This window comes from Pan troglodytes, chromosome 21 (assembly GCF_028858775.2).
Source record: "Pan troglodytes isolate AG18354 chromosome 21, NHGRI_mPanTro3-v2.0_pri, whole genome shotgun sequence".
NCBI classification, from domain to species: Eukaryota; Metazoa; Chordata; class Mammalia; order Primates; family Hominidae; genus Pan; species Pan troglodytes.
Window position 1 is genome coordinate 42,993,406 of NC_072419.2, and position 27,160 is coordinate 43,020,565.

At 48.1% G+C, this 27,160-nt stretch overlaps 1 protein-coding gene across 5 annotated transcripts; it reads right to left on the reverse strand.

The window, feature by feature from the left end:
• Positions 1 to 1,493: 1,493 nt before the first annotated feature.
• Positions 1,494 to 26,842, reverse strand: DSN1 (DSN1 component of MIS12 kinetochore complex). Of its 5 annotated transcripts, none has more exons than XM_016937874.4 (11): positions 26,218 to 26,842; positions 23,985 to 24,033; positions 23,433 to 23,753; positions 20,540 to 20,613; positions 19,336 to 19,408; positions 15,052 to 15,139; positions 11,152 to 11,211; positions 10,681 to 10,755; positions 8,277 to 8,424; positions 7,362 to 7,449; positions 1,494 to 2,595 (listed from the first exon to the last, which is right to left on the reverse strand). In XM_016937874.4, exons 2-11 carry the CDS (start codon positions 24,016 to 24,018, stop codon positions 2,486 to 2,488), a joined length of 1,071 nt encoding a protein of 356 aa, XP_016793363.2. In that variant the 5' UTR covers positions 24,019 to 24,033; positions 26,218 to 26,842; the 3' UTR covers positions 1,494 to 2,485. The 5 variants fall into 5 exon arrangements, with proteins under 5 accessions (XP_016793363.2, XP_063658995.1, XP_016793365.2 ...); XM_063802925.1 differs by having other exon boundaries at positions 25,950 to 26,331; XM_016937876.4 differs by lacking the exon at positions 23,985 to 24,033 and having other exon boundaries at positions 26,218 to 26,830.
• Positions 26,843 to 27,160: the final 318 nt, after the last annotated feature.

The window sequence follows — 27,160 nt, forward strand, 5'->3', positions numbered from 1 at the left end:
AGCTGTTTGGGAGGCTGAGGTGGAAGAATTGCTTGAGCTCAGGAGGTTGAGGGTCCAGTGAGCCATGAGCATGCCATGGCACTACTGCCTGGATTTATTTATTTAGTTAGCTTGTTTTTGAGCCAGGGTCTTGCTGTTGTCTAGGCTGGAGTGCATAGGCACAGTCATAGCTCGCTGCAGCCTTGAACTCCTGAGCTCAAGGGATCTTCCCGCCTCAGCCTCCTGAGTAGCCGGGACTACAGGCATGAGGACTACAGGCACACACCATCAAATTTTAAAAATTTTTTAAATTTTTTGTAGGGACAGGGGTCTCACCATCTCGCCTAGGCTGATCTTGAACTCCTAGCCCCAAGTGATCTTTCCACTTCAGCCTCCCAAAATGCTGGATTACAGGTGTGAGCCACCATGCCTGGCCAGAATAAGAAACGTAAGTAATAAATTAGATGGTGGGTTTTTTTTGTGTGTGTGGCTTTTTTTTTTTTTTTTAATTTTGAGATAGGGTCTCACTCTGTTGCTCAGGCTGGAATGTAGTTCTGTGATCATGTCTTGCTGCAGCCTTGGCCTTCCAGGCTCAATTGATCCTCTCACTTCAGCCTCCCAAGTAGCTGGAAATACAGGTATGCACCACCACTCTCAGCTAATTTTTGTATTTTTTGTAGACAGAGTTTTGGCATGCTGCCCATGGCTGGCCTCAAACTTCTGGGCTCAAGCGACCACTCACCTCAGCCTCCTGAAGTGCCTGGCCTAGTTGGTGTTCTACTGATAATTAATGCAGAAGTATATCTCAACACTACTGTTCACTTCAGCATCTTGGCAAAGAATCCTATTTTCTGTTAAACCCTCCTAGTTTTTTTGTTTTTTTTTTTTTGAGATGGAGTCTCGCCTTTTCGCCCAGGAAAAAGCACTGCCCAGGAGTGCAGTGGCACTATCTCAGCTCACCACAAGCTCTGCCTCCCGGGTTCAAGTGATTCTCCCGCCTCAGGCTCCCAAATAGCTGGGATTACAGGTGTGTGCCACCATACCCGGCTATTTTTTTATAGATATGGGTTACCATGTTGGCCAGGGTGGTCTCGAACTCCTGACCTCAAGTGATTCACCTACCTCGGCCTCCCAAAGTGCTGGGACTACAGGTGTGAGCTACCATGCCCAGCCCTCCCTCTTTTTTTTTTTTTTTTTTTTGAGACAGTCTCACTCTGTCACCCAGGCTGGAGTACAAGGGCACGATCTCGGCTCACTGCAACCTCCGCCTCCCGGGTTCAAGCAATTCTCCTGCCTCACCCTCCTATCTGGAACTACAAGTGCACACCGCCATGCCCGGCTAATTTTTTGTATTTTTAGTAGAGACAGGGTTTCACCGTGTTTCCCAAGCTGGTCGTGAACTCCTGAGCTCAGGCAATCTGCCCGCCTTGGCCTCCCAAAGTGCTGGGATTATAGGTGTGAGCCACCGCACCCGGCACTCCCTTTTTGTTTATACACTCAAAACATAGACGAAGACAAGGGAAAGCTTTTAATTATGTGCAATTTTATAATACAGATTATAAACAAATAGAACGATGAATAGTAGTACTTACTCCTTTCTTGTCATGAATCCAGGATTTAGGAGGTCAACTCAATATTAAAAACTGAAGCACACTACAGACAACAGGACATAGAGAATGAGTGGTATTTCCTTCAAATTGAACATCTTGTGAAGTGACATATGTATCCCAATGATGCAAACAATGCTCAAAACTTTTTTTTTCATTTTTTTACAATTTTTAATTTTTTTTTAAGACAGTGTCTCACTCTGTCACTCAGGCTGGAGTGCAGTGGCGCAATTAGAACTCACTGCAGCCTCAACCTCCTGGGCTCAAACAGTCCTCCCACCTCAGCCTTCTGAGTAGCTAGCACTACAGGCACAAGCCACCACACCCAGCTAACTTTTTGTATTTTTTGTAGACAGGGTTTCACCTTATTTCTCAGGCTGGTCTTCAACTTCTGGGCTCAAGCAATCCACCCGCCTCAGTCACCCAAAGTGCTAGGATTACAGGCGTGAGCCATTGCGCCCAGCCTCAAAACTCTCCTACCTAAAATCACCTTCAGAGCCATGCTAGAAAATTAGTATCATTCCTTTACAATCAGAATCCAACTTGGCCACTAAAATGTTTCCTTAGACTTGGTCCTAAATGATTTTTGGATTGTTTCAAAACCTGAAAAACACCTTCACAGGATAAAGATAAAAGAATGGGCCACTGGATCTGAAGATCATTTCAAAAAAGAAGTTTGAACTTTCAAGCATTTTGCACATTCCTGGGAAAATTGTCTATACAATATTCATTTGGATGTACAAATTCCATCACTTTTTGAAAAAAGTCAAAGTGTTCTACAGTCAGTCCTGCCAGTTATCTTCAAAGGCAACGAGCAGAAATCACGCAGTCACCACGTGCTGGGGCACTCTTCCCATTCCTCTCCTCTTGGGCACCTTGTGGCAGAAACTCTCATAAAGTCACTGACAAGATCCAGATCCAGATCCATGTGTGGCAGGTGGGTTCTGTAGCTGAAGCTTCAACAGTTTTCGAGCTGGTGAGGGATCTAATTGTTGCATGCTTCTCTTCCCTGCAGAGAAAAGAGGCCAAAAAATAAATTTCAACTGAAATAACGTAACATTTATTGAAAACTTAATGTAGGGACATTGTAACACACATGGAAGGGCATTACAAAGACAAATAAGAGAGTCTCTGGCCTCAAGGAGATGACAATTTGGTAAGAATGCCAGCCACAGCTGGGCATGGTGGCTCACGCCTGTAATCCCAGCACTTTGGGAGACCAAGGCGGGACGACTCCTTGAGCCCAGGAGTTTGAGACTAGCCTGGGCAACACAGTAAGACCTTGTCTCTACAAAAAAAAAAAAAAAAAAATTAGCCTAGCATGGTCCTAGCATGATCCTCCAACTACATGGGAGGCAAGAGGATCACCTGGGAGCCCAGAAAGTTGAGGCTGCAATGAGTCATGACTGCGCCCCTGTATTCCACCCTGGGCAACAGAGCTAGACCCTGTCTAAAAAAAAAAAAAAGGGGTGGCTCATGCCTGTAATCCCAACACTTTGGAAAGCCAACATGGGCAGATCACTTGCGGTCAGAAGTTCAAGACCAGCCTGACCAACATGGTGAAACCCCATCTCTACTAAAAATACAAAAATTAGCCAGGCATGGTGGCACATGCCTGTAATCCCAGCTACTCAGGCAGCTGAGGTGGGAGAATATCTTGAACTCCAGAGGCAGAGGTTGCAGTGAGCCAAGATCATGCCACTGCACTCTAGCCTGGGCAACAGAGCGAGACTGTCTCAAAAAAAAAAAAAAAAAAAAACAAAAACAAAGAAAGAAAGAAAGAAAGCCAGCCACCACTACAATCACAATACAGTGTGATCAATAAGAAGATGGAGGCTGGGCGCAGTGGCTCACGCCTGTAATCCCAGCACTTTGGGAGGCCAAGGCAGGTGGATCACCTGAAGTCAGGAGTTCGAGACCAGCCTGACCAACATGGAGAAACCCCGTCTCCACTAAAAATATAAAATTAGCCGGGCACGGTGGAGCATGCCTGTAATCCCAGCTACTAGGGAGGCTGAGGCAGAAGAATCCCTTGAACCCGGGAAGCAGAGGTTGCAGTGAGCCGAGATCGCACCATTGCACTCTAGCCTGGGCAACAAGAGTGAAACTCCGTCTCAAAACAAACAAACAAACAAAAAAACCCAAAAAAACAAGATGGTCAGGTGCAGTGGCTCACACTTGTAATCCCAGCACTTTGGGAGGCTGAGGCAGGATGATCACTTGAGCCCAGGAGTTGAAGACCAGCCTGGACAAACAGGGGGACCCCATCTCTACAAAAAAATTAAAAATTTAGCTGGGTGTGGTGGTGGTGGTGCATGCTTTTAGTCCCAGCTACTCTGGGAGCCTGAGGTGAAAGGATTGCTTGAGCCTATCAGGTTGAGGCTGCAGTGAGCTGTGCAGTCATTGTGCCATTCACTCCAACCTGGATGACAGAGCGAGAGACTTTGTCCCCCCCCCCCCCAAAAAAAAGTAGAAGAAGAAAGAAAATGGAGTAAGTTGGGACCGACTCATATTCAGAGAAGGACTGTGTGGTAGATAGAGCTCCCTCTCCCCTCCCCCCTCCCCCCTCTCCCCTCCCCCCTCCCCCCTCTCCCCTCCCCCCTCTCCCCTCCCCCCTCCCCCCTCCCCCCTCTCCCCTCTCCCCTCTCCCCTCTTTCCACGGTCTCCCTCTGATGCCGAGCCGAAGCTGGACGGTACTGCTGCCATCTCAGCTCACTGCAACCTCCCTGCCCGATTCTCCTGCCTCAGCCTGCCGAGTGCCTGCGATTGCAGGCGTGCGCCGCCACGCCTGACTGGTTTTCGTATTTTTTTGGTGGAGACGGGGTTTCGATGTGTCGGCTGGGCTGGTCTCCAGCTCCTAACCGCGAGTGATCCGCCAGCCTCGGCCTCCCGAGGTGCCGGGATTGCAGACGGAGTCTCGTTAACTCAGTGCTCAATGGCGCCCAGGCTGGAGTGCAGTGGCGTGATCTCGGCTCGCTACAACCACCTCCCAGCCGCCTGCCTTGGCCTCCCTAAGTGCCGAGATTGCAGCCTCTGCCTGGCAGCCACCCCGTCTGGGAAGTGAGGAGCGTCTCCGCCTGACTGCCCATCGTCTGGGATGTGAGGAGCCCCTCTGCCTGGCTGCCCAGTCTGGAAAGTGAGGAGCGTCTCTGCCCGGCCGCCATCCCATCTAGGAAGTGAGGAGCGCCTCTTCCCGGCCGCCATCACATCTGGGAAGTGAGGAGCGTCTCTGCCCGGCCGCCCATCGTCTGAGATGTGGGGAGCACCTCTGCCCTGCCGCCCCGTCCGGGATGTGAGGAGTGTCTCTGCCCGGCCGCCCTGTCTGAGAAGTGAGGAGACCCTCTGCCTGGCAACCGCCCCGTCTGAGAAGTGAGGAGCCCCTCCGCCCGGCAGCCACCCCGTCTGAGAAGTGAGGAGCGTCCTCCCTCCTCGTCTGGGAGGGAGGTGGGGGGGTCAGCCCCCCGCCCGGCCAGCCGCCCCGTCCGGGAGGTGAGGGGCACCTCTGCCCGGCCGCCCCTACCGGGAAGTGAGGAGCCCCTCTGCCCGGCCAGCCGCCTCGTCCGGGAGGGAGGTGGGGGGGTCAGCACCCCGCCTGGCCAGCCGCCCCGTCCGGGAGGCGAGGGGTGCCTCTGCCCGGCCGCCCCTGCTGGGAAGTGAGGAGCCCCTCTGCCCGGCCAGCCGCCCCGTCCGGGAGGGAGGTGGGGGGGTCAGCCCCCCTCCCGGCCAGCCGCCCCATCCGGGAGGGAGGTGGGGGGGTCAGCCCCCCGCCCGGCCAGCCGCCCCGTCCGGGAGGGAGGTGGGGGGGATCAGCCCCCTGCCCGGCCAGCCGCCCTGTCCAGGAGGTGGGGGGGGCGCCTCTGCCCGGCCGCCCCTACTGGGAAGTGAGGAGCCCCTCTGCCCGGCCAGCCGCTCTGTCTGGGAGGGAGGTGGGGGGGTCAGCCCCCGGCCCGGCCAGCCGCTCTGTCTGGGAGGGAGGTGGGGGGGTCAGCCCCCGGCCCGGCCAGCCGCCCCGTCCGGGAGGGAGGTGGGGGGGTTAGCCCCCCGCCTGGCCAGCCGCCCCATCCGGGAGGTGAGGGGCGCCTCTGCCCGGCCGCCCCTTCTGGGAAGTGAGGAGCCCCTCTGCCCGGCCAGCCGCCCCGTCCGGGAGGGAGGTGGGGGGGTCAGCCCCCCGCCCGGCCAGCCGCCCCGTCCGGGAGGGAGGTGGGGGGGTCAGCCCCCCGCCCGGCCAGCCGCCCCGTCCGGGAGGGAGGTGGGGGGGTCAGCCCCCCGCCCGGCCAGCCGCCCCGTCCGGGAGGGAGGTGGGGGGGTCAGCCCCCCGCCCGGCCAGCCGCCCCGTCCGGGAGGGAGGTGGGGGGGTCAGCCCCCCGCCCGGCCAGCCGCCCCGTCCGGGAGGGAGGTGGGGGGGTCAGCCCCCCGCCCGGCCAGCCGCCCTGTCCGGGAGGTGAGGGGCGCCTCTGCCCGGCCGCCCCTACCGGGAAGTGAGGAGCCCCTCTGCCCGGCCAGCCGCCCCCTCCGGGAGGGAGGTGGGGGGGTCAGCCCCCTGCCGGGCCAGCCGCCCCGTCGGGGAAGTGAGGGGCGCCTCTGCCCGGCCGCCCCTACTGGGAAGTGAGGAGCCCCTCTGCCCGGCCAGCCGCCCTGTCCGGGAGGGAGGTGGGGGGTCAGCCCCCCGCCCGGCCAGCCGCCCCGTCCGGGAGGGAGGTGGGGGGGGTCAGCCCCCCGCCTGGCCAGCCGCCCCGTCCGGGAGGTGAGGGGCGCTTCTGCCCGGCCGCCCCTACTGGGAAGTGAGGAGCTCCTCTGCCCGGCCACCACCCCATCTGGGAGGTGTACTCAACAGCTCATTGAGAACGGGCCATGAAGACAATGGCGGTTTTGTGGAATAGAAAGGGGGGAAAGGTGGGGAAAAGATTGAGAAATCGGATGGTTGCTGTGTCTGTGTAGAAAGAGGTAGACATGGGAGACTTTTCATTTTGTTCTGTACTAAGAAAAATTCTTCTGCCTTGGGATCCTGTTGATCTGTGACCTTACCCCCAACCCTGTGCTCTCTGAAACATGTGCTGTATCCACTCAGGGTTGAATGGATTAAGGGCGGTGCAAGATGTGCTTTGTTAAACAGATGCTTGAAGGCAGCATGTTCGTTAAGAGTCATCACCACTCCTTAATCTCAAGTACCCAGGGACACAAACACTGCGGAAGGCCGCAGGGTCCTCTGCCTAGGAAAACCAGAGAACTTTGTTCACTTGTTTATCTGCTGACCTTCCCTCCACTATTGTCCTGTGACCCTGCCAAATCCCCCTCTGCGAGAAACACCCAAGAATGATCAATAAAAAAGAAAAAAAAAAAAAAAAAAAAAAAAAGACTACTTTAAAAAAAAAAAAAAAAGAAAGAAAATGAAGGTATGTATAGCCAATAATTTAGGGCTGGAAGGAGGTCAGGAAAAGCTAGGGAGGAGTAATGTCAGTGTCACTTAGTGAATTCTTGAGAAATGAAGAGGGAAAAAGCAATGGGTGGGTATTTCTTAAGTCTTGGATTTACCAAAACAACAACATATTTCATGGGGATTTAATTCTCAGTCTACTGTGCTTCTGTAGAATTTACATCTAGAAATTTCCTATCAACTCTGAGTACCCATAACATACTATTTATTGTGGGGAGAAAAACAAATCACCTCATATAGGTCTTACCCTCTTGGACCATAGGCTTTGAAGGGCAGTTTGTATCCCAAAGGCTATCATGGAAAACAGCCTAAACTCTGGTCCCCTCAAGAGACAAGCTTACCGAGCTGTACTGACACCTTCTGGAAGCACTGGGTACTTTCATCCATAAAGGCCTGCAGCTGTTTCACTGATCCTTGCAGTTCATCCATCTGTAGAAAAAAGACAGCTGTGAGCTGTAAAGGTCCATGGCTTCTTGGATGTTCCTCAAACCCAACAAGCAAGCTCTTGCTCAGGAGCTCTGGGCTTGCTGTTCTTTCAGCCTGGAATGCTTATGCCAGATAATTCTGTTTGTTCCTCCAAAGTCACACCACATTCTTCTCCAGGCTGCTCTATGCTCCAGGAGGCTGACCCGTGTAACCTCTACCAACAGGATGCCTAAGTGGGAAGGAGCTGAACGAGTCATCTTGAGTTGGCTCAAGTCAGCTAACCATGTGACTTTCTCCCATTAGGTGCCACAGTAACTGCTACTCCCTCCTCCCTTTGAGTCCTAGGAGGAGTAAGAGCTCTGCTGCCTATAAGCCCCAGGTTACTCCACTAACCCTTGTGGTTCTCCAATACCCATACCTTTCTATTTAGCCTTTCTGAAAATAAACTCTCCTTGAATTGTCCTTTCAAATGCCATCTGCTTGCTATTAATACCTGGTTTGACACAATACTACTCCCTCAAATGTCCTCATGGCTCATTTCCTTCAAGTCTGTTGAAATGGCACCTCAGTGGGGCCTTCAATAACCTTGCTATATAAAATAGCAACCCACCAACCTCCCTATACTGTCTCTCTTACCCTGCTTCATCAGCATTTACCACTATATATTCATTTGTTTATTATTTTTTAATTGTCTCTCCATGTTTTCCTAAGGTAGAGTTGAATAAACATATTCAACTTACACTTATACATTTCTCCAGGTCTTTTAATTTCCAAGGATTACAAGGTGGCAAAGCTGGATAACTCAACTAAATAAACATGAGCCCACTTACCACCAACTCCATACAGTCAAAGACTTTGCTCTGGTTCTGTAATATTTTCTGGTAGTCAGGTTTTGTACTAAGAACTTCATTCTGAGAAGACCCAAGACATGTCATAGGTTCCACTTTGACCTCAGTAATTTTGGCCTCAGTTGATCCTCTAAAAACAAAACACAAGAGCTTTTGAGAGATTCTGTAATTATTTTCTGGAAGAGATACCAAAGATTATCCTATAAAGCTGAATCAGTATTCCTCCACTCTACGCTAGCTATAGGCTCACTTCTTAACAGAAAGGTTTTTTTTTGTTTTTTGTTTTGAGACGGAGTCTCACTCTGTTGCCCAGGATGGAGTGCAGTGGTGCGGTCTCGGGTCTCGGCTCACTGCAACCTCTGCCTGCCGGGTTCAAGCAATTTTCCTGCCTCAGCCTCCTGAGTAGCTGGGATTTCAGGCACCTGCCACCATGCCCAGCTAATTTTTTGTATTTTTAGTAGAGACGGGGTTTCACCATGTTGGCCAGGCTGGTCTCGAACTCCTGAACTTGTGATCTGCCTGCTTCGGCCTCCCAAAGTGCTGGAATTACAGGCGTGAGCCACCGCGCCTGGTCTTAACAAGAAGTTCTGAAACAATTGTCTAGTATTCATGTCTTTATACCTCCGGACTCCAGGAAATGCTGGAAGCTTCCAGTCAGTTGAATCCACTTAATAGTAAGGTCCATATACCAGAAGGACTATACTTGGGAGAGAGTGAAGCCAAAGCTTACTATCCTAAAGTCAGTGTCTATAATTGTTTACCAAAACATGCTGGCCTACTTCAATTACCTAAAATAACTGAACAGGACTGAGAGTTCATGAAAACTGATGAACAACAACTTTAATAACAACAACTACTACAATTTACTGAGTGCTAAGTATATGCCAGACATTACTGGGCACTTTACATTTAACCTAATTTGACACAATAACCCAATGAGGAAGGTACTAATATCATCCCCATTTTCAAATGAGGAACCTCAGGCTCATTCAAGACTAAGTGACTTGCCCAAGGTCACAAAACTAAGGAACAGTTAGAGTCTGAACAGACAGTCTGCTTTTAGAACCATTCCTCTTAACCTACAAGCTTTGCCACAAAAGATTTTATCTGAAACTAGCATCTTACACATTATCTATCTTCATAAATACAGTATGTAAGGGGTGAATAAAGTAACTGATAACCATCATTACCTGGATTGGGGAAATTTTTCAAACCATGCTCCTCAAAGCCCCTCTCTACTGAGAGGCCACTTTTGTAATTAGGGTTTTGACTAACATTTTGTAGTTGGGATTCTAGCTGATTCGATCTCAAAAAAAAGCTTAAAACCATGGTTTAAATGTTCAACTAAATCAAAATCTAGCATTTTCTGGCCAGGTGCCGTGGCTTACACCTGTAATCTCAACACATTGGGAGGCCAAGATGGGCAGATCACTTGAGGCCAGGAGTTCACGACCAGCCTAGCCAACATGGCAAAACCCTGTCTCTACTAAAAATACAAAAATTAGTGGGGTGTGGTGGAGCATGCCTGTAATCCCAGCTACTCGGGAGGCTGAGGCAGGAGAATCGCCTGAACTAGGGAGTTGGAGGCTGCAGTGAGCCGAGATCGTGCCACTGCATTCCAGCCTGGGCGACAGAGCAAAAAAACAAACAAAAAAACAACAAAAAAACACCCAGCCCAGCCTGGCCAACATGGTGAAATCCTGTCTCTACTAAAAATACAAAAATTAGCCACGCATCATGGCAGACACCTGTAGTCCCAGCTACTCAGGAGGCTGAGGCAGGAAAATTGCTTGAACCCGGGAGGCAGAGTGAGCTCAGATGGCGCCATGCACTCCAGCCTTGGCAACAGAGCGAGAGTCTGTCTCCAAAACAAAACAAAACAAAACAAAACAAAAAAACACCTAGCACTTTCCTACTTTTCCTCTACCTTCAAGACCCAAAGATCCTCTCTTTCCTCAATCTTCCTCATCACCCAGTTTCATGTCTTTCTGTCTCCAAGAAGGCCCTGGCCAAGGGCATCCCCCAAACCTGCAGCTCATAGGCCATGTGCTCACTGAAGCCCCTTGGTTACTGTTCTTGGCCCAGCCCCAGGCTGCCAGATACAATGCAGAGATGTGTCTGTCTCCCCCAGGATATGAAATGTTAGCCAAGGACATAGAACAGAAACAATTGTGTTCTTGGACTGAAAATAGTGACACCAACTCTTCCTTCCTCTCACTCACTTCCCGTTTCTGGTCAGAGAGTGCTAATACACACTACAGAATTTGATGAGCTTATTGGCCCGTGAGAAAGGATTCATCTTTCAATTTGTGCTAACAGAACTGAAATAAACACCAATCAAACTCCATAAGATTTTTAAAGAGTTTTTACAGTTCATAGATCTAACCTGGACAATATCTCTTTAGCCTCCTGCTGGTAGTGAAGCAAGAGCTGATCCCAAGTCTGACGTTCTAAAGAAAACCTGTAAGAATCAGGAAAAAAAGTTCAGTTAATTTTTATAATCTTATTCTGAATCACTCACAGTAACAATAAGTATGTGAGGTGTACAATCTGGATGTAAAATGTGAGTTGAAAGGTCATTACAGGGTTAGAAAGCCTGACCAATTCAGAGGATATTTAATCATATCAAACCTGAGTTCTTCAAGTCAAATTAATATTTGTATTCTCTAGACTCCATTCTATGAAATTGATCATTAGTAGAGTCCATAAAAATCTCAATATGCAGCCTTCTAACTTCTAGTATTGATGCACTAATGCTGACTCTCCAAATACAATGCTTACTATTCATTTTTTCCAAGTTAGTTAATTTCCCCAGATGGGAGAATGAATTTAGATTTTCTAACAAAGGTTAACTTACTTTGTTATGTATTCCTTCATCTCAGCCACAGATGCTTCCAAAGAAAAATCTGATGCTTTTCTGGAAAACAGATAGGATTATGACATAAATCTTTCAAGAAATATTTGCTTTAATATAATCGCTTATAAATTATTTATTTACTTATTTCAGACGGAGTTTCCCTCTTGTTGCCCAGGCTGGAGTGCAATGGCACAATCTTGGCTCTCTGCAACCTCTGCCTCCCTGGTTCAACAGATTCTCCTGCCTTAGCCTCCAGAGTAGCTGGAATTATAGGCATGTGCCACCACACCCGGCTAATTTTGTATTTTCAGTAGAGGTGGGGTTTCTCCATGTTGGTCAGGCTGGTCTCAAACTCCCGACCTCAGGTGATCCGCCCGCCTCAACCTCCCAAAGTGCTAGGATTACAGGCATGAGCAACAGCACCCAGCTATTTATTTATTTTTGAGACGGAGTCTCGCTTTGTCACCCAGGCTGGAGTACAATGGCGTAATCTCGGCTTGCTGCAACCTCTGCCTCCCGGGTTCAAGTGATTTTCCTGCCTCAGCCTCCAGAGTAGCCAGGACTACAAGTGCCCACGACCATCCCTAGCTAATTTTTGTATTTTTAGTAGAGACGGGGTTTCACTATGTTGGCCAGGCTGGTCTCAAACTCCTGACCTCATGATCCATCCACCTCAGCCTCCCAAAGTGCTGGGATTACAGGCGTGAGCCACCACACCCAGCCTTTTATTTATTTACTTTTAGTAGAGATGGAGTCTCGCCATGTTGCCCAGGTCTCAAACTCCTGGGCTCAAGTGATCCTCCCACCTTGGTCTCCCAAAATGCTCAGATTACAGGTGGGAGCCACCATGCCCAGAATCCCTTACATAATTTTTGTCTTTCAAAAAATACTTAATGTTGGACTCTATTTCACTTTTCCACTAGGTAATAACTTTCTTTTTTTTTGAGATGGAGTCTCACTCTGTCACCCAGGCTGGAGTGCAGTGGCGCAATCTTGGCTCACTGCAAGCTTCGCCTCCTAGGTTTATGCCATTCTCCTGCCTCAGCCTCCCGAGTAGCTGGGACTACAGGCGCCCGCCACCACACCCGGCTGATTTTTTGTATTTTTAGTAGAGACGGGGTTTCACTGTGTTAGCTAGGATGGTTTCGATCTCCTGACCTCGTGATCCGCCCGCCTCGGCCTCCCAAACTGCTGGGATTACAAGCGTGAGCCACTGTGCCGGGCTTGCACTAGGTAATAGCTTTCTAAGCTGTAGGTAATAGCTAGGTAATAGCTTTCTAAGTGGTCTCTTTATATTCTGTTTCTCTTATCAATTCCAATTCACATCATGGCCAGATTAACCTTTCTTAAAATATTTCTCTTAATTTCTTTTTTTCGTTGCTTAAAAACTCTGTGACTCTCAGCTGGGCGTGGTGGCTCACGACCGTAATCCCAGCAGTCTAGGAGGCCGAGGCAGGCGGATTACCTGAGGTCAGGAGTTGAAGACAGCCTGGCCAACATGGTGAAACCCCGTCTCTACTAAAAATACAAAAATTAGCCAGGCATGGTGGCACACACCTGTAATCCCAGCTACTAGGGAGGCTGAGGCAGGAGAATTGCTTGAGCCCAGGAGGTGGAGGTTGCAGTGAGCTGAGATCGTGCCACTGCACTCCAGCCTGGCCAACAGAGCGAGACTCTGCCTCAAAACAAAAACAAAAACAAAAACAAAAAAACAACTCTGTGACTCTCTACTGCATACAGAAGAAAAGTCAAAACTCCTTAACCTGGCACTGAAGGCTCTCTGTGTTCTGGTACCGTCCAGCTTACCAACTTTGATTCCTACTGTTACCCAATGGCTTAAATGAGTGGGGTAATTAATTCTTATGAAAAAGCAGGCCTGAAAATGCCAAAATATTTTATATGTACTTGGTATTCTACCTCGCAAAAACAAATTATTTGTGCCACCATTCAGGTTTTTTTCTAGAAAAGCCTGAGACACACAGCCATTACTACCTCTGGCTAAGAAACACTAGCCTGTGCTAAAATATACTGCATTAAAAATAGGCCCGGTGTGGTGGTTCACGCCTGTAATCCTAGCACTTTGGGGGGCCAGGAAGGGTGGATCACCTGAGGTTAGGAGTTCGAGACCAGTCTAGACAATACGGTGAAACCCTGCCTCTACTAAAAATACAAAAATTAGTTGGGCGTGGTGGCAGGTGCCTGTAATCCTAGCTACTCGGGTTAGGCTGAGGCAGGAGAATCACTTGAACTCGGGAGGCAGAGGTTGCAGTGAGTAGAGATTGCGCCATTACACTCCAGCCTGGGTGATGAGAGCAAAATTCCATCTCAAAAAACAAACAAAAAAAGAGATGCTACTTTAAACTAAAATGTTTTTCATTTCCTCTCTAGCAATGTCAATCCTAAAGACTTTTGTGAAGTCAAAACCTAAAGTTCATGATGTAAGCCCAAGTGAAGTGACTTGTTGCTGGGTGGAAATTAGGGTGTTAAGGATGTTAGTCTCACCCCTACAGAGGAAGTACCAGTTTTGGGGGTAGTTTTAAATTTCTGCTAATATTCAAGAGCCATGTTCTTTGGCTCTTGGCAAGGTAGCAAAGATGTGAATTATGTTTTTCCCCTCATCTTTTCATGGCTGGTTCCTTCTCACCATTCATATCTTACAGGTTTCAAGCCCAAGGTCAAATCATTAGAGGTCTTCTCTGAACACTCCAGCTAAAGATGCCCACCCCCTCAAGTCATGATTATATTTACTGACCTCCTAGATTATCGCTGAGTCATTATTTCCCATATATTTGTTTATTGTGTCTTCTATTATAATGTATGACAAAAGAGACCTTGCTTCACTTGTCATTATATCACCAGCATCTAAAAGAGCCTGGTACATAAGACGCTGAATCCGCTGGGTGTGGGGGCTCATGGCTGTAATCCCAGCACTTTGGGAGGCAGAGGCAGGAGGATCGCTTGAGCCCAGGAGTTCTAAAGGCCTCGGTAACATAGGGAGACCCCGCCTTTAAAATTAAAAATAGGCCGGCGCAGTGGCTCATGCCTGTAATCCCAGCACTTTGGGAGGCTGAGGCAGGCAGATCACCTGAGGTTAGGAGTTCAAGACCAACCTGGCCAACATGGTGAAACTTCATCTCTAGAAAAATACAAAAAATAAGAACAGGCAGGATGGCTCACACCTATAATCTCAGCACTTTGGGAGGCTAAGTAGGGCGAATTACTTGAGGTCAGGAGCTCGAGACCAGCCTGGCCAGCATGGTGAAACCCCCATCTCCCCCATCCCTACTAAAAATACAAAAAAATTAGCCAGGCATGGTGGCGCATGCCTGTAGTCCCAGCTACCTGGGAGGCTGAGGCAGGAGACTGGTTTGAACCCGGGAGATGGAGGTTGCAGTAAGCCAAGATTGCACCATTGCACTCCAGCCTGGGGTACAGAGCAAGACTCCGAATCAAAAAATAAATAAATAAATAAAAAGAGAAGATGCTGAATAAATGTTTGTTGGTAAATGAACAACTATCTAATTACAACAAAAGTCCTAATTCTTTTTTTTTTTTTTTTTTTGTGAGACAGAGTCTCTCTCTGTCACCCAGGTTGGAGTGCAGTGGCGCGATCTTGGCTCATTGCAAGCTCCGCATACTGGGTTCATGCCATTCTCCTGACTCAGCCTCCTGAGTAGCTGGGACTACAGGCGCCTGCCACCACGCCTGGCTAATTTTTTATTTTTATTTTTAGTAGAGATGGGGTTTCACCATGTTAGCCAGGATGGCCTTGATCTCCTGACCTCGTAATCCGCCCACCTCGGCCTCCCAAAGTGCTGGGATTACAGGCATGAGCCACCAACGCCCGGCCTAAAGTCCTAATTCAATCATAATTTAGGACAGAAGGGGAACTGCTCTTACCCATTTGAATCTTCAAAACATTTTTGTAGAGTTCCATCAGTTTCCAGTCCGTCTGCAAAATGTTTCAATTCTTCAGAAAGAGAAGATGCTAGACAGCACAAATTTACGTGTCATAAAATAAAGGAAATATACGTTTTCATAGTGAGATGCTGACAAAGGTGTATTAAGGTAGTCTCAGCTCTAGGTACTGTTACATGTTGGTCCTCAAGCCCACCCAAAAGTGTGGAGTTAAGTATGTAGAAAGATTTTATCTTTTTTTTCTGGTAGGTATAGATAAAATGAAAGACAACTCATTTTTATCTATTTATTTAGACAGACTCTCGCTCCTTCACCTAGGCTGGAGTGCAGTGGTGTGATCTCAGCTCACTGCAACCTCCACCTCCTGGGCTCAAGCAATATAACCCCCGCCTCAGCCTCCCTATTTGCTGGAAATATAGGCAGCACCACCATGCCCGGCTAAATTTTGTATTTTCTGTGGAAATGGGGTTTTACCATGTTGCCTAGGCTGGTCTCCAGTTCCTTGGCTCCAGCGATTCGCCTGCCTCAGCTTCCCAAAGTCCTGGGATTGTAGGCGTAAGCCACTGTGCCCAGCCTTTATGACATTTATGATAAATGTTTCTATAAATGAACTGTGAAAAAGCAGTTTAAAAGGTATATCTGAGGCTGGGCGGGGTGGCTCACACCTGCAATCCCAGCACTTTGGGAGGCCAAGGCAGGCATATCACTTGAGGTCAGGAGTTTGAGACCAGCCAGGCCAACATGATGAAACCCTGTCTCTACTAAAAATACAAAAATATACCTGGGCGTGGTGGTACACGCCTGTAATCCCGGCTACTCGGGAGGCTGAGGCAGGGGAATCGCTTGAACCTGAGAGGCAGAGGTTGCAGTGAGCTGAGACGGTGCCACTGCACACCAGCCTGGGCAAGAATGAGACTCTGTCTCAAAAAAAAAAAAAAAAAAAAAAGAAGTCAGGCAATAGGCAAGAGGGTAATAAGAAACACGGAGGCAAATAAAAAATTATGGGCATAGCCGGGCATAGTGCTTGTAGTTCCAGCTACTTAGGAGGATTGCTTGAGCCCAGCACAGCTTGAGCAACATAGTGAAACCCCATCTCTTTATTAGAAAAAAAGAAAACCAGGCTTGGTGCAGTGGCTCATGCCTATAATCCCAGCACTTTGGGAGGCCAAGGCGGGCAGATCACGAGGTTCAGAGATCAACACCATCCTGGCCAACATGGTGAAACCCCGTCTCTACTAAAAATACAAAAATTAGCTGGGCGTGGTGGCGCATGCCTGTTGTCCCAGCTACTCAGGACGCTGAGGCAGGAGAATCACTTGAACCTGGGAGGCGGAGGTTGCAGTGAGCCAAGATTGCACCACTGCACTCCAGCCTGGCAACAGAGCAAAACTCTGTCTCAAAAAAAAAAAAAAAAAAAGAAAGACAGAAAACCAAAAAGGCCAGGCATAGTGCCTCACTGCTATAATCCCAGAACTCTGGGATGCTGAGGTGAGAGTTTCACTTGAGCCCAGGAGTTCAAGACCAGCCTGAGGAACACAGCAAGACCCCACGTCTACAAAAAAATTTTTTTTAGAAAGTTAGCTGGGTGTGGTGGCACATGCCTATAGTTCCAGCTACTTGGGAGGCTGAGGAAGGAGAAATGCTTGAGCCTAGGAGATCAAGGCTACAGTTAACTGTGATCATGCCAGTGCACTCCAGCCTGGGCAACAGAGCGAGATCCTGTCTCAAAAAAAAAAAAAAAATTACGGGCGTAAGGTTAAAAACAGGCCTCTGCTAGACTTGAAGAGTCCACTACTACATTCAGGTGAAGAACACTAAGGGGAAAGGCTATGTTAATTAGTTATCAGGATAATCCTAGCATATCTACTTTAATTAAGGTGATGGTCAATTCTGAGATAAACAATTTTAACTGGCAAGTAAGCCCAAGTTCATGTATTTTCTAGATCTTTTAAGTGGGTAAACTTGAGTATTTCTGACCCTGGATAAGTGTATATTTACACTATTAGCAGAATAGGTACTTCCTAGAAAGTTCAATCATTAGTAATTTATTTCACAGACAACTAGCTAACTGCCTCGTAATATAAAGAGTTCCTACCAATCAGTGTAAAAGAGCCACCATCCTAAGTTTTAAAAACGAACATGAGGCTGAGCCATGGTGGCTCGCGCCTATAATCCCAACACTTTGGGAAGCTGAGGTGGGTGAATCACCTGAGGTCAGGAGTTTGAGACCAGCCTGGCCAACATGGCGAAACCCTGTCTCTACTAGAAATACAAAATTAGCCAGGCATGGTGGTGCATGCCTGTAATCCCAGCTACTCCAGAGGCTGAGGCAGAAGACTCGCTTGAACCCAGGAGGTGGAGGTTGCAGTCAGCCAAGATCGCACCACTGTACTCCATCCTAGGAGACAGAGTGAGACTCCATCTCAAAAAAAAAAAAAAAAAAAAAAAAGAAAGTACAAATTGCTCTAAAAATATGAAAAAAGAAAAAATGCTTATCTTCTTCAAAAGAAAAAAACACAGACTAAAACTACAAAATATCTTCTATCACCTATCATATAGTAAGAAAATCTAAAAGGCTTTTTTGTTGGTGAGAGTGTAAGAAAACAAGTCCCTGCATGTATTGCTAGTGAGAGAATAAATTGATACCACTTGTCTGGGAAGCAATCTGGTAATTCCCATAATTTCATTTGAACTAGTTAATTCCAATTCTAAGAATTTATCTTCTTTTTACTTGCATACGTGCCAAAAGGCTTGTGTTAAAAAAAAAAAAAAAGGCCAGATGCAGTGGCTCGTGCCTGTAATCCCAGCACTTTGGGAGGCCGAGGTGGGTGGATCACCTGAGGTCGGGAGTTCGAGACCAGCCTGACCAACATGGAGAAACCCCGTCTCTACTAAAAATACAAAATTAGTCCGGCGTGGTGGCACATGCCTGAAATCCCAGCTACTAGGGAGGCTGAGGCAGGAGAATTGCTTGAGCCTGGGAGGCAGAGGTTGCAGTGAGCCAAGATTGCACCATTGCACTCCAGCCTGGGCAACAAGGTGGCTCACGCCTGTAATCCTAGCACTTTGGAAGGCGGAGGCAGGCGGATCATGAGGTCAGGAGATCGAGACCATGGTGAAACCCCGGCTCTACAAAAAATACAAAAAATTAGTTGGGCGCAGTGGCCGACGCCTGTAGTCCCAGCTATTTGGGAGGCTGAGGCAGGAGAATGGCATGAACCCGGGAGGCGGAGCTTGCAGTGAGCCGAGATCCCGCCACTACACTCCAGCCTGGGCGACAGAGCGAGAGTCCGTCTCAAAAAAAAAAAAAAAAAAAAATTCATTACATTATTTACTGTAGTAGCAAAAGACTAAAAAAAAAACAAAAAAAACAACAACACTTAAAGCCTATTAGTAAAGAACTAGTTAAATCCAGGCCGGGCACAGTGGCTTGTACCTGTAATCCCAGCACTTTAGGAGGCCAAGGCGGGCGGATCACCTAAGGTCAGGAATTAGAAACCAGCCTGGCCAACATGGCGAAACCCCGTCTCTACTAAGTATACAAAAAACTAGCTGAGCGTGGTGGTGGGTGCCTGTAATCCCAGCTACTCAGGAGGCTGAGGCAGGAGAATTGCTTGAACCCAGGAGGCAGAGGATGCAGTGAGCCAAGATTGTGCCACTGTATTCCAGCCTGGGTGACAGAGCCGCGACTCCATCTCAAAAAAAAAAAAAAAAAAAAAAGCAATAAATATTTCTGCAAGGATACACAAGAAACTGGTGGCCATAGCTACCTTTGGGGAGAGGAACTTAGACTGGGGGCCAGAATGGAAGGGAAGATTATTTTCCACTTTCACACCTCCTTAGCTTCGTAAGCATGTATTCTTGCAATTTAAAAAAAGTAGGGGGCTGGGCACAGTGGCTCATGCCTGTAATCCCAGCACTTTGGGAGGCCAAGGTGGGCAGATCACTGAGGTCAGGAGTTCAAGATCAGCCTGGCCAACATGGTGAAACCTCTTCCCTACTAAAAATACAAAAATTAGCCAGGTGTGGTGGCTCCCAGCTACTCGGGAGGCTCAGGCAGGAGAATTGGTTGAACCCAGGAGGCAGAGGCTGCAGTGAGCCAAGATCACCCTACTGTACTCCAGTCTGGGCAACAGAGTGAGACTCTCTAAAAAACAAAAGGTGGGGGAGCTAGTTTTATAAGGGAGCAGCTTCTGTAAATGGGGATGCTGTGAGCAAAGCTTTGACTGCCCAGGGTCAAAGCTCACTTATCTGTTAGCAACTTACCTTTGGCTCTAAAACTTTCAAGACTGAAGCCCTTAGTGTCCCTTAGGAAAGGTTCAAGTTTCTGAATAGAGAACTAAATAAAGAAAAGCATTTTTAGTACAACCACCAAAAACTTCCAGGCCAGTCCTAAATTTATGTCACTTTATGATGTTTAATAAATATGAAACTAAATACTAAATATGATGTAATTTTTACACATAAGACTTTTCACAGAAACAAATAAATAGATAAGGGGAAAAAAAAAAAAACTCTTTGTTGACCAGGCACAGTGGCTTACGTCTGTAATCCCAGCACTTTGGGAGGCTGAGACAGGCAGATAATAAGGTCAGGAGATGGAGACCATCCTGGCCAACATGGTGAAACCCCATCTCTACTAAAAATACAAAAAAAATTAGCGGGGCATGGTGGCGCGTGCCTGTAGTCCCAGCTACTCGGGAGGCTGACGCGGGAGAATCGCTTGAACCTGGGAGGCGGAGGTTGCAGTGAGCCGAGATTGTGCCACTGCACTCCAGCCTGGTGACAGAGCAAGACTCCGTCTCAAAAAAACAACAAAAAACAAACAAACAAAGAAAAAACAAAAAACTTTTTGTTGCTTGGACTACAGATTTTGACTTTCGGTTCAGGAAAAAAAAAAGGTTATTTAATTCATACAAATTACCTGCTTATCTAAACTGATGTAAGCACCTGGTAGCCACATAATACACAATACACCTTAAAAAAAGGCTGGGCGCGGTGGCTCACACCTGTAATCCTAGCACTTTGGGAGGCCAAGGTGGGTGGACTGCCTGAGCTCAGGCGTTCAAGACCAGCCTGGGCAACATGGTGAAACTCCGTCTCTACTAAAATGCAAAAAATTAAGGGCTGGATGCGGTGGCTCATGCCTGTAATCCCAGCACTTTGGGAGGCCGAGGCAGGCGGATCAGGAGGTCAGGAGATCGAGACAATTCTGGCCAACATGGTGAAACCCTGTCTCTACTAAAAGTACAAAAATTAGCAGGGCGTGGTGGCATGTGCCTGTAGTCTCAGCTACTCGGGAGGCTGAGGCAGGAGAATCACTTGAACCTGGGAGGCGGAGGTTGCAGTGAGTCAAGATCATACCACTGCACTCCAGCCTGGGTGACAGTCAGGCTCCATCTAAAAACAAAAGATTGTCACAATAGCAGTTAACAAACACAAAAACACTTCCTAGTTATAAGAACCTTACCTGGAAACTGGAAAGCAGGAGACAGCCAAGCCGTTTGCTTTCTGCTAAATCGACACTGATAGACCGGCTGAGCTCTAACATAAAACATAGCCACATTTAAGGAGCTGGATAGTTACATAGTTAGCAACTAACAAAACTGAAAAATGTCCTCCCTCTTGATAAATCCAACTTAAGGCAAGAACAGCCTTCTTTAGTTAAAGACAGAATTCTAATTTTTGCAGGATCACTGAGGAATGAAGTTTACCCATTTGTTCATCTAAACTTAAAAAAAAAAAAGTTATAAGAATCTTTGTATTGGGCAGGTACGGTGGCTCATGCCTATAGTCCCAACACTCTGGGACCGAGGCATGGGATCACTTGAGACCACGAGCTGGAGACTAGTCTGGACAACATGGTGAAATCCCGTCTCTACTAAAAATAGAAAAATTAGCCAGGAGTGGTGGCATGCGCCTGTAATCCCAGCTACTCCAGAGGCTGAGGCAGGAGAATCAAAAGGGCTCAGGAGGCGGAGGCTGCAGTGAGCCGAGAGGTTGCAGTAGCTGAGATTACAGGCATGCGCCACCACACCCAGGTAATTTTTTGTATTTTTAGTAGAGACAGGGTTTCCCCATGTTGGCCAGGCTGGTCTTGAACTCCTGGCCTCAAGTTATCTGCCTGCCTTGGCCTTCCAAAGTGCTGGGATTACAGGTGTGAGCCACTGTGCCTGGCCACATCTGAGCTTTTTTATAGGACAGGCACTGCAATGTGCTTTAAACACTTTGTACTGTATACTATAAGAAGAGTACTATTATAAAGTTCCATTTTACAAATGGGAAAACTGCAGCTCTGAGGGGAAATGACTTGCTTGAGGCCAGAAACTGGAAATTGGTGGAGCCAGAATTCAAACCCAAGTCTCTCACCAATATCTGTGTTTTTCCCTCTATTACCACACTGCCTCTCTATAATGACCTCATAATAGCATTAATAACTAACATTTGTTGAACACTTGCTATATAAAAAGCATTTTATGAAATGCTATATACATATTTCATTAAAGGGGCAAGTATCCTATGAATTCCATTCAGATAACAGATAATGACACAGGCACAAAGTAATAGGTAACTTGCCCAAGGTCATAGAGTGCGTTATTAGACTGAATTGGGTGAGCATTTTACATAATTATGCGACTGAATCCCTAACCAATCGCAAGATGTAGATACCGTTTTTTAAAATTATGTCCACTTGTAAACAATTACTACATAGCAAAGGAATTTTGCTTTGTGAATTATGAGAGCTACATGTCTTTTTGCCCTCTAGCTTCAGCTGGTTGTGTTTTTAAAGTTCTTGTCTCTTAATTGTCACTGCTGTTAGTCAAGAAAAACAGGATACTTTCTGCCTATAACCAAGGAAACCTGACAGGTTGCCAGAAATAACCAGGCAAGAACCAATCTTATTACACTGATGCTTTTCTGTTTAAGTCTAAATACTCTGGCATAGAGCTAAAGGTAGGGCTAATCTTGGGATGCACTGATGTTTTCTCAGCACATCTAGGGACTAAAGTACATGGGCCTTGTGGCAGCAATTTTCTGATGTGCTAAGTGCCTATCTTTACCCAGATTTCCTTTTGTGCATCAGACCACTTGGAAATAGGACGATACCTTAAAACTAATCACAGTAGCTTAACATTTCAGGGCTTACTATGTCCCAAGTACTGTGTTATGTAAGATAGGTACTATTTCATCTCCAAGTTGCTGATGAGGACCTTAAGACAAAGAAGGTTAAGTAATTTACTCAACATCACAGAGCTAGTATAGTCTTCCTGAAATATGCAAGCTTTTCCACGTTATGTTCTGTACTTTGATGCTAAGATATAGTTACTATTGTAAATTCACACAAAATGACACAAATCACGTTCTGTATAGCATCCCTAAAAACTGTTTTTCACTGTAGATACACACACACACACACACACACACACACACACACACAGAGAGAGACAGAGAGAGAAAGAAAGTGAGGCGGGGGTGGGTGGGGTAGGGAGGGAAGAGGGAAGGGAGAGGGGTGGGGTGCAGGGAGGGAGGAGGGAAGAGAGAGGGGATAGGGAAAAAGAGACAAAGTTTTTTAGAGACAGGGGTCTTACTTTGTCACCCAGGATAGATTGAGTGGCACAATCATAGCTCACTGCCTTCTTGAATTCCTGGGCCCAAGTGATCCTCTTGCCTCAGCCTCTCTCCAGTAGCTGGGACTACAGGTACGTGCCACCATGCCCTGCTATTTTTTTAAAAACTTTTTGTAGAGATGGGGTCTTGCCATCTTGCCTAGGTTGTCCTCAAACTCCTGGACTCAAGCAATCCTCCTGCCTCCCAAAGTGCTGGGATTATAGGCATGAGGCACCGTGCCTGGCCCACTCTAGATATTTGTATGTGCATCTTCCTTCTGAGGTATTTCCAGTTATAAAGGCTAAAATCAGGTATCAACCCAACTATCTTCTGCTCCACTTTAGGGTATGAGACAGAAAACCACAGAAAGAAATCTTTAATGTCTCTCACCCTAGCAGAGGTGAGTATTGAACAATTAGAAATTTATTTGTGGCAGCTAATAATATAATATAAGTAGTAAGCCAGGTGCAGTGGCTCACGCCTGTAGTCCCAGCTACTTGGGAGGCTGAAGTGGGAGAATTGCTTGAGCCCAGAAGTTCAAGTCCAGCCTAGACAAAACAGCAACATCCTGTCTCTTAAAAAGAAATAGCAGTAATACTGAACATTTACTAGGTGTTTGACATCAGTACTTATAAAGTAGCAAGTCATGTCTATTCTCCCACACTTTCTGCCATACCTCACTGCCTCTTATCTGAGCTGGAACCTGTCTCTTATCTGAGCTGGAACCTCACTGTCTTGTGTACACAGCACCCCACCTGTGATGCCCTGGTGAATGGGATGCAGCGACTTCCGCCGGTTCGTTTCTTTCATACTTGCTCGCCGCCAGGATTGCCTCCTGTCTTGATAACTGGCAGATTGTTCTTGAGGAGACAAATGAAGGGACTTCGACTGAAGTCTTTCCTGGTGGCTGAGATCACAATTTCCCCCTTTTTTAGGGCTAGAGCCAAGGTGAATTCTTTCCTCTGAAACGCCTTGATTCATCTCCAGGGAGGCAGATGTTTTAGCAAACACTTCCACAGGACTGAGACTTGATTCCAATTGATGATCATGAGTCTTAGACATCACTGGTCCTTTTTCTAGTATTTGTTATAAAAAAGTCAAAATACAAGATCAAGCCCGCCACAACTATTTGTGCAAAAAAGTGGAAAAAGTAAATGTATGCCCCTAGATCGTGGAAACATAAAGAAAACATCTCTGCAAATAATGAGTATGTGATTCCAAATCTACCAGGAGCCAGGAAAGATTTGGGTATAGCTCAGAAGCCTGAACCCAAGGTAAGAGGTACTGAATTTCACTACAATACTTACCATCTATGATCTCTGATCTAGTCACTGAAGTCATCCTAGGTGGTAAACTCTGAAAATAGGAAAATGGAAGTGATCTGTTCTTCACGTTTCACTGCAGTCTCAATGGGGCTTTACAGCCCCAGAATAGGCCGTGTGCTTTCCAGCCTCTCTGAGCTACCCTTATCCATCTCCCTGACAGAGAATATCAGCAGGGGCCATCACCTCCTCTTCTGAATTTCTATACACTTTATTGCTAGAAATATTCAAATCTCCCTGAACACATACCCTACCTTACTTCCCAGTTACTTTGTGTTTAACTAGTCCCTAATTCCATTGATGACATTATGGTCTACCTGGTCTTCCAAACTAGAAAAACCACATCATCCATTACTTCTTATTCTTAGTTCTCCAGATCCAAAGTCCTAACTGTTTTATAAACAGTCTCTAAATCTTTTCTCCATTCTCACTGTTACTAGTTTATTTATTATTTTGAGACAGGGTCTTGCTCTGTTGCCCAGGCTGGAGTGCAGTGGCATAATCTTGGCTCACTGCAACCTCCTCCTCCCCAGTTCAGGTGATTCTCCTGCCTCAGCCTCCTGAGTAGCTGGGATTACAGGAATGCACCACCATACCTGGCTAATTTTTGCATTTTTAGTAGAGATGGGGTTTCCCCATGTTGGCCAGGCTGGTCTCAAACTCCTGGCCTCAAGTGATCCACCAGCCTAGGCCTCCCAAAGTCTGCGATTACAGGCGTGAGCCACCACGCCCAGCCTCATTGTTACTAGTTTAGTTCAGGTCTCATAATTTCTGGTCCCTCCCACTATCTTAATAGTCTCTCCACTAGTTTTTCTACCTCCAACGGCCCGTCTCCAGTCTATTCTTTGTTTTTGTTTTTTTTGAGGTGGAATCTCACTCTGTCACCAAGGCTGGAGTGCAGTGGCGCAGTCTCGGCTCACTGCAACTTCCACCTCCCAGGTTCAAGCAATTCTCCTGCCTCAGCTTCCTGAGTAGCTGGGATTACAGGTGCCTGCCACCACACCTGGCTAATTTTTGTATTTTTAGTAGCGATGGGGTTTCCCCATATTGGCCAGGCTGGTCTCGAACTCTTGACCTCAGGTGATCTGCCCGGCCTCAGCCTCCCAAAGTGCTGGGATTACAGGCCTGAGCCACCACACCCGGCCCAGTCTATTCTTCAGACAGTTGCCGGGACTTTTCCAAAGTGTAGGCAACACCTCAGGTAAACTAGTCCCAATTTACCCATTCCTGCTCTCTCCTCCCAGTCCTATTCCCTGTACTACTTCTGAATCTTTGCACATATCTGTCCTTCTACCTGTTAAACTTATTCATCCTTCCCAACCTGGCTCAAATATGAAGCTTTCACATCACTTATCTTTGGCAGAGTTGGTGGTTATGCCCCTTGGCCTTCGTAGCATTGGCTATAAAATCTGTTTACATGTCTGTCTCCCCAGCCAGGCTGTATTTGTATTGCTAGTGACTGTCAGGAACAACTGCCTGGAAGGCAGGGATGTCACCTAGGCATCTCTTCATCGTCCCCTCCCTCCCAGCAGAAATCTGTCTGTGGGGGGTGCTAAGTAAAAAGATATGAACATATGCAGAGGGACAAAAAGGAAAAGATAACAAGGAGGGCTCGGTCAAGGATCTGAATCCCCCACGGTCCTTATGACAATATCACACAGATCCAGGCTTGGATAATAACGACTGTATCACACAGATCCAGGCTTAGAAAAGCAACAACTGTCAACTGTTAAACGCTTATTCTATGCTAGGACCTGTGCTATGTAAGCGCTTTACTTGCATCGTTATTCCACTTAATCCCTTCCACAACTCCGTAAGCACCATTAACTCCACTTTGCAGACAGGGGAACTGAGGTTCAGAGGGGCAAAAAGCCTGGCCCAAGCTTGTGACACAGCCAGCCTTGGGGGCACAGGGGCAATTCGAACCCCAGCCCTCTACCCAGTCCTCACCCCTGTTTCTGGAGTCTAGACCCCTGGCACGGCAGATACGCCTCTAATGGGGTCGGTAAGGGGGACTGCCCTCGGGTTTCATTTCACCCGGGAGGAGGTCGCAGCGCCCTCGGGGACCCCCAGTGTCCACGGTCGGGGCCGGGGCTGCGGCGGGTCGAGCTGGGCCGACAGGTACGACGCCGAAGAGATTAGTGCGGCGGCGGGCGGGGCCACATCAGAGGACAAGTCTGTGACTTCCTGACGCCCGTCCAGTCCGGAACCTCCGTACCTGAAACACAAGGCCACGGGTCGCCCTCCACAGCCCCAGGTCACTCCTGGACGCCTTGCGCACCCGCAGCCGATCCTCCCTGATCAGGGTGAAGCGGTCTCCACCTTCTACGTCACGGTCACCGCCTCCGAAACTCCCGCCAACCAAGGGCGCATGCGCGGCCGTCAGTTTCTCGGGCACGCGCGCGCAGAACGCCTGCCTCCGCCGACGCACATGCGTACACCGCCGTCCGACGCTCCTGCCAGCTCCGCTCCTCTAGTCCAAGTCCTTTAGGGTCCTGTCCGGCCACGTCACCACCTCCCCGCAACACCCCGCCCGGGAGTCCCTTTCCGGGACCCGCCACACTATCGTGTCCTTTTGCGCCCGACGGCCCCAGAGCCCATCTAAGATGGGGGAAACAGAGGCCCGGAGAGATTCTTGCCGGAGGAATACAGCGCCTCAAAGGGCATCTGATGCCCTGTCCCCGTCGCTAGGCTCTGGTTCCCACTCCCTTTATCTCCTTAACTCCCAAAATGTGGACCGTGACTCTCCCCAGGGTGGACTGGAGCTCTGAGCTCAGTTTGCCTCACAGTCTATCCCACTCCTGCTCTAGGACTTTTTCTCTCTCATTTCCAGGCCACTCCCTCAAACGGCTTGCTTTACTTGCTTGGTGGGTGGGGGCCTGCCCTCGGGTTTCATTTCACCCGGGAGGAGGTCGCAGCGCCCCCAAGTGGTCAAAGTGTCCATAGTCGGGGTCGGGGGGTGCGGCAGGTCGGGCTGGTCCTAGGGGTAGGACGGGGACAGGGCATCAGATGCCCTTTGAGGCGCTGTATTCCCAGGCGCTGTTCCCTCTGCCTGGGAAGGCTTTCCCTGCTTTTCCTAGCGACATCCTCCAATTTTTTTGTATTTTGAGACGGAGTCTCGCTCTGTCGCCCAGGCTAGAGTGCAGTGGCGCGATCTCGGC

What these genes read in the sequence shown, in the direction of transcription:
- DSN1 (XM_016937874.4), bottom strand. Translation starts at nt 24,018, where the DNA reads ATGACTTCAGTGACTAGATCAGAGATCATAGATG. An exon ending in TAGATCAGAGATCATAGATG is followed by an intron (nt 23,754 to 23,984) that starts GTAAGTATTGTA and finishes AACAAATACTAG; the next exon opens with AAAAAGGACCAGTGATGTCT. An exon ending in ATGAAGGAATACATAACAAA is followed by an intron (nt 10,756 to 11,151) that starts GTAAGTTAACCT and finishes TGATTCTTACAG; the next exon opens with GTTTTCTTTAGAACGTCAGA.